The 6,801-nt window shown below is 47.3% G+C and overlaps 1 protein-coding gene across 1 annotated transcript in view; it reads right to left on the bottom strand.

Annotated features, from left to right (window-relative positions):
• B3GAT2 (beta-1,3-glucuronyltransferase 2) overlaps positions 1-2,082 on the bottom strand; it is a 23,916-nt gene extending 21,834 nt beyond the window's left edge. Inside the window, exon 1 of the mRNA XM_021390153.1 lies at positions 841-2,082. Coding sequence (XP_021245828.1) covers positions 841-981 — 141 coding nt within the window. The 5' untranslated portion in view covers positions 982-2,082. The remainder of the gene's footprint in view (positions 1-840) is intronic.

Raw genomic sequence — 6,801 nt, 5'->3', positions numbered from 1 at the left:
CGCCTCTATCCCGCCAGCGGCCGCGCTCCCTCCTCTTCCTCCTCCTCCTCCTCCCTCGGCATGGCCGGGGGGGCTCTGGGGAGCGGCCGCCTCCCTCCCCGCCGCTTCCCCTGGCGGCGCGGAGGCGGGAGGCGGGCGGACGGAGGGAGGGAGGGTCCCCGCGGGCGGCTCCGGGGGTCCCGCCCCGCCCCGCTCCGCTCCGCTCCGCTCCGGGCTGCCCCCGCCGCTCTATCCCGCCCCGACGGCTCCGGGCGCTCGCGGCGCTGGCGGCACTGATCTCCACACGCGCGGGCCGCCCCCGTTTTCTATTTTTTTTTTAATTTCCCCAGAGGAGGACTATTTCGGAGCGCGGCACAAGTACGAAGTTGTAAATATCCTCGTGTGTGGGGCGCTGGCTGCCGCCCTCCGCTCCGCCGCCGCCTGAAGGAGCGGCACCGCGAGCCCCGCGCGCGTTTCCCGCTCCCGCGTGGCGGGGCGCCGCTCGCAGCCGTCCCGAGCTCCGCTGCTTCTCTGGGATCAGGAGGACGTGAGAGCTCCTTTAAAAAAGCATTAGCGCCTGAGGATTTGATAGTAACGCACCTGTCTCTGCCTTGCTCGTGAGAAAGCGTTCAATAAGTGCCACGCCGCGCGCGGTGTCAGACCGAAGCTTTCTCGGGGAAGTTTCCAATGCGTTGTCAGCACTCTGCTGCCATAGCTGGAAAGCTGCGTGCGGCTCGAACCGAGCACCTGAATGTTGCGCGACAGCACAGAGGCACGGCGCTGGTATTTACAAATTTCCGAGTTCTCCTTCATTCTCTGAGTAAAACATTCACCCTTTCACAGACTGAGTCGTGGGCTCACCGACCCGGAGACTGTTCGGGTTCGGAAATAGGGTGATTCATCACTGAGCATGCGGTGGGAATGGTGTGGGTTAGAGACATTGATCACGTCTTCACGCGGCCTCCTCTGAAGCTGCTCCTTTCCTTTCTGCTCTGTGTGCATCCTTCACCTCGGCACGTGTAGAACAACCGCAGACAGCGCAGCGCATCTATCGCTCGTACCCATGGAGCGATCCATTTGTTATTCAGAAGGACGTGTAGACCCAGAGGGCTCGCGCACAGAAAGGGCGCTGACGTGACGTCACGTAGGCTGAAATTCGTGCGAAAGTGAGGGTGGCACATGGCCACGCACTGAGTATCTCAGTGAGGGAACATCTGTGTGGCTGAGAGGTAATGGGAGTTAGCGTGTTTGCGGGGAAAGGGAAGGGTCGCTGTGTGATTTATGGAGTAACGTGGAACAATGCAGCCAGCATAAATAGTTCAATATATCCGAATCAAAACCATCTCAGACATGAAATTGCAGTTGCCCGTGTTGTTCTGGTGCATTTTATCTAAAGGACGATCATCTAAATACCATCTCTTCCCAGTGACTGAACATACCCTTGTTTTCTCATTTGCCCAAATATCCTATTCACGGAGAGAATTCATTTAAGTAATGCAGCATATATATCAAAGCTACGTGCCAGCGACATGCTGTTCGTTCTCATTTGGAAAAGTTAATCCGAAGCCTGTAGCTGCGAGATACGGCGTCAGCACCCCGAAAACCCCCTGAGGCAGAACGTAGGAACTGAGGGTGACAGAAGGATGTGTGTAACTGCTGTTCCTCGCGGGGCGTGTAGGTTCTTTTCAGTTCAGCCAGAAGTACTGCCTTTGGTGCACCTCGTGTACGTACTCAGAGCTTGGGCTAGCGGGAATGCGTCATGGTTAGTGGCTGTAAACCTGAGTGAAGGTAGCAGTAAGGACAGATGAGTGTAATTGTGGTGGTTTAGGAAGGAGCGGAGGCACTAACTCAGCACCAGGGAGATTCCTGTGGTGTTCCTCCGTCTCTCTAATTGTGTTCCTGAGAGCTGGCAGCTGTATGTTTCTGTGTGCTTGCTAGCACAGCATTTACTGCTTCTAACTGTTCAAATCATCTGTAACACAATGCTCTGAGATGCTCACCTGTCCTATAACAAATTACAACAATGGTATTTTTACCCCAGAGCCACTGTGAGATGTTTTTGTGTGCCACAGGGCGCTCGGAGGTCATGATTCAAGCATGTCGGGTGTGAGATCAAATAAAGCAGCATTGTTCTGTTAGCTTTGGGTGCAGGTTGTATCAGAGGGGTGGGTAAGCTATAATCAAGGCACTATGTACAAGTTAACTGCTATTTATTTAAATCTTGGTTTTTGATGAGCGAAGAAAACGTTCTTCCTTTGGCAATTGGAGGAACCCAATCAAATAACCACCCCAATCTGTGGGGACAAGCTGTCTACAAAGATAGGTTTTTCCACAGAACACCTTAGCACCGGCTGATGTAAAAATTGTCACATCTAATTTGAGGCCTCAGGTGCAACTCTGAAACAAAGGACAAGTTTCTAAGTTGTGATGGATGGTACCAATCTCTGTGTGTGCCTCAGACTGTTCCTATGGTTTCACACGCGACACCCAGCACAGTGCATATTCTGGGCTGTGCGATGGTGTGGGGGCAGGCGTGTCTCTCCAGGACCTAGTCCAGGACTGTTTGTTTGCAGTGCTTCATTGTTGGGCTCATCTATTACGGTATTGCTGACTGCTGCCCCAGTTCTCCAAAGATTCTTGTCAGAGATGTGTCAGGACTTGGCACGCGATTTTTCATTTGTTTTGATAAAAACTATCTCTACCTCACTTTGTGCTTTGTTCTTACCAGCGGAGGATGCCTAGCTCTAGGAGAGGAATGCCTGACAGTGACAGAAAGCAGTGTGTGTGTCTAAGTGTCCATATGCGTGGACATACACAGGAAATCTCATTTTACAGGAACAAACGGGCTTTTTAATTTTTTTTTTGTTCCAAATTAGAGCATGCTGCAGAATCTTCTGTCTGCCTAAACCTTCTTCTGGCTCAAAGCATTTGGATTTCCCCTCGGTTTCTGAGCAGCAGGATTTGCTCAAGCCAGGTACAACGTTGCAGGCTGTTCTTCAGATATTGGAAGGACAGTCGGAGTTATGGGTAGTATTTGAAAAAAGGCTATTAAAATTGATTGTTTTGTAGGTTCTGCAGCTGATCAACTGTTATAGTCCTGCAGGAACGGAAGTGAAAACAGTTGGATAAACATATCAAAACAGGCCATTATTTTTAACTTGTGGATAAAACACTGTAGAGAAATAGCTCCTATTCCACATCTGTAATAGAATAGATTAAATCCAAGGATAGTTCATTTCTCTGGAATGTTTTGGGGTTTTTCAACAGCATTGACTGATGATAAATGAAAATTAGTAATCAGCTCTGGCATGCAGAGGTGGCTGATCAGCTTGGTTTCTTGACAGGTAAAACCAGACACAAGGTGACTCAAATTGTAGCAGGCAATGCAACTGGCCTACCTATCTAAATTAAATATATGCAGTGTGGTTTTTAGTGTTTGAACTTGTACCTTTTGGCACTGCTCAGTCAATCAAAATGCATGATTAGCCAAAAAAGAACATCAGGGCTGCATCTCACAGGAATGTCAAAGAACGTACGCTGTCTGCTGTATATCCAAGGGCGTGAGCCTGATCTCGTCGCTACGCAGGCATTTAAATGGGAACAGGTTTATTACACTTCAGCAAAGGCCCAGAAGACCAGCGCTGAAGCCAGACTTCCTGCAGAGAATGTAATGTTTTGCCATCTGACAGGCTCAGATCAGCACCCTGCGTGTCTGCTCAGAGGTGTCTTGGCATCAGCAGGAGGCGAAGAAAAAAAATGAGGGAAATGGCACAGGATGCAGCGAAAACGTAATTCCTTCTGTCCACATCTGTTCCTTTCCACTTCCTTCAGCCTTATTAGGTCACCTAGCACTTTAAGAGACCACATTTCCCTATGGTGTCTGGTTGTGGAAGTCCCCCAGAAATGTCGTTCTTCAACTCGGAATTGAAGCACCCCACACTCACACACAAGATATTGCAGAAAAAACAGGCAGTGGAAATCAGGCTGGATGTGCTAAAATAATAGATAAGGTGTTTGTGCTGTTCCAAAAACAAGAACCCAGCTGCCTGAGCTGATAATGAAGGACGAGATTGCATGTTTATGTATGCACGTAGGCCATTTTGAAATCATTTTCTCTAGTGCTTTGTTCCTTCCCCTAATAAGCCAACTTGTTTATCACTATAGCAACCAGCTCCAAATTCCTGGAAAGAAGAGCTGCAAATGCCCATTTGGACCTCTGTGGTACAAGGGAGGCATCCTGCTGCCTCCTCGGGCTCAGACTGGCCTTGCAAGGACAGAGCAGGGAGGCAGCAGTGACCTAATGTGGCACACTGTGAGGGGACATCAGAGTGAACATGGCTCTGCAGAGCACACTGGAAGCCATCGCAAAAAATGAGCATTGTTTTACTTGGTAATAAGTGCCTTATGCATAAGGAAGAATAAGTTTGAAACAAAGAGCTGAATCCTCAACTCTGAAAAGGTTTAGATATCTGTGCCATGAGATTCCATGGTGAAAGCTGGAAGAGATGGGGAATGGACTTGCAAAGCTCCTGCTGAGGGGAAGTCCTCTGGATGTGGGTATGGATGCAAATCAATGCTCTCACCGTACATTTGCCAGCAAACACCTCTGAAAACCGAGCCCAGAGTGTGTCCTGCTGGTGCTGGGACACATCCCATTCCTGGAGGTGTTCAAGGCCAGGTTGGATGGGGCCCTGGGCAGCCTGATCTAGTGGGTGGCAGCCCTGCTCACAGCAGGGCTTGGAGCTAGATGGCCTTCCAAACCAAGGCAGTCTGTGATTCTGTGATTCTATGATACTGCAGTTCTATGATTTTATGACATCTCGCAGGTACAGCATTTGCTCAAGTAGCAAAGGTCTATGGGGTAGAGACAAAAATGTGATAATCTGCAGGAGTAATACAATTGCACAGAAGGGGAAGTGTTCATTTGCTTCTCAGCATACAAAAAAGTACCTTACAAGAATATTTGCACAAATGTAAATTTAAGCATTCATAGATAGGAAATGCTAGAATTAAGACTGCCTCTGGAAACTTAAGTTGGTCTTCGAGCATTTATGATTCAGCCCTTACACTTTTAATCTTCTGTTAGATCTTTGTTTTCAAACAACAGGAAGAAGATCATCTTTATGCCTTACAGCTACCCCTCCCTTGTAACTCAGTTCAGAAGTCACTGAGCTCCCCCTGAGTGCTGGTACCCAGTCAGTTTGCTTATATTTTGAGCAGGCCCTGAGTATGAAAAAAATGAGAGTTAAAAGCTGTATGTGAAAAGCCTGCTTGACCCTCGGTCCTGACACTAGCAGGGTTGAACGTTTCATTCTGTGTATTGTTTGTAATGTAATGTTATATTAATGAGGTAATGTTGTTGTAGCACCAGTGTCCTAGCAGATGAGAGGCAAGCCTGTAAGGAGAAGTACTATCTTCTCATCGACTCAGTGATACAGTAGAACACAAAGCAAAACCTAAGCAAACAAATGTTTAGGCATACCAGCTTTTCTTCATGTCTGAAAGAGCAACTTAACAAAATGCCCTCAAAAGAGGAATAGCTCCAGGTTACTACCAGTCATTGCTCATAAAGAAAATATTTTATTTCTCCATGTTGTGATTTTTTTTTTCACGAGCCTCATGTTGATGATATTTTTTTTAACTTGAGAAGTCAAAGGGTCTGTTGTAATTTCTCTTGAAATCAGAAAGGAACCTCCGACACCTTTATTTAGTGTTGGGACCTACGTGAGACCTTGTTGACACAGTAAATTGTTTTAGTTTAACTGGATGTGAACTTAAACCAGCACAGCTACATGCAAGCAAATTTCTCTCCAAGCACACTTATTTTAGTGTTAAAGTAGTGGTTTTCTCTCTATTTGGTTTGATTGGGATAAGGCTTAGGTTAAGATGAAACAAGCCACTCTGAAATTAGAACTGTTGGCAGAAGTGGTCCCGGTGAAGCTATATCCATTGACTGATACAGAAAGAAAAGTTGCTTAACCCTAATTGAGTCCTGTGTGAATCTATTGTGCTCCATCTCACTGGCCCAAAACTTTCATCTGATCTTGCAGCGCACAGAGACAGCTAGGAATCACCCTGGAAAAATGGGATCATATGTCAAGGCTTGCAAGCTGCCTTACAAGACAGCTGGGTGACACCTCATACTGCGAACCAGCATACAGCAAAGTCTCTTAGTCTTGTCTGGAGACTTTGATTATATACCTACTTCTGGGTTGCCCCTTGCCATATCAAGGTAACTAACTGAATCTGTCTCTGTTTTGTGGAAAGATACATTCTGAAAGCTGGTAAACTCTTAAGTGATGAGTGTTTCATGGTGCTGCAGGGTCTGTTGGCTTATCATAGAATCATAGAATGGTTTGGGTTGGAAGGGACCTTTAAGATCATCTAGTTCCAACCCCCTGCTATAGGCTGGGACACCTCCCTCTAGACCAGGCTGCTCAAAGCACTGTCTGTCCTGGTCTTGAAAGCCTCCAGGGAGAGGGCATCCACAGCCTCTCTGGGATGGAGACTGGCAGGTCACTTCAAAGTCCTAGAGCATATATCCACCTCCTCAAATCTTCAGGGAGTTTGTGGAGCCCATTGGCCAAGCTGAGGATATTTCATTACTATATGCTACTAGACGTGTTGTATATAGCAATTGTGTAAGAATTTTAGGAGACATTAGGCAGGCAACAGGAGAAGGCATGTACAAAGGTGTAGTCTCTGTTCAATAACCTTACAGTCTCAGAACAGCTGAGAATTCATCACGGCTAGGGGAAAGCAGCCACCTTTTACCCTCTCCTCAAGACACACTTGTCCGTACAGATGCAACTCTAAAAGGAA

The sequence above is a fragment of the Numida meleagris genome, chromosome 3 (genome assembly GCF_002078875.1).
Source record: "Numida meleagris isolate 19003 breed g44 Domestic line chromosome 3, NumMel1.0, whole genome shotgun sequence".
Taxonomy (NCBI): domain Eukaryota; kingdom Metazoa; phylum Chordata; class Aves; order Galliformes; family Numididae; genus Numida; species Numida meleagris.
Note: the sequence above shows the minus strand (reverse complement) of the source record. Positions and strands in the feature narration are given on the sequence as shown.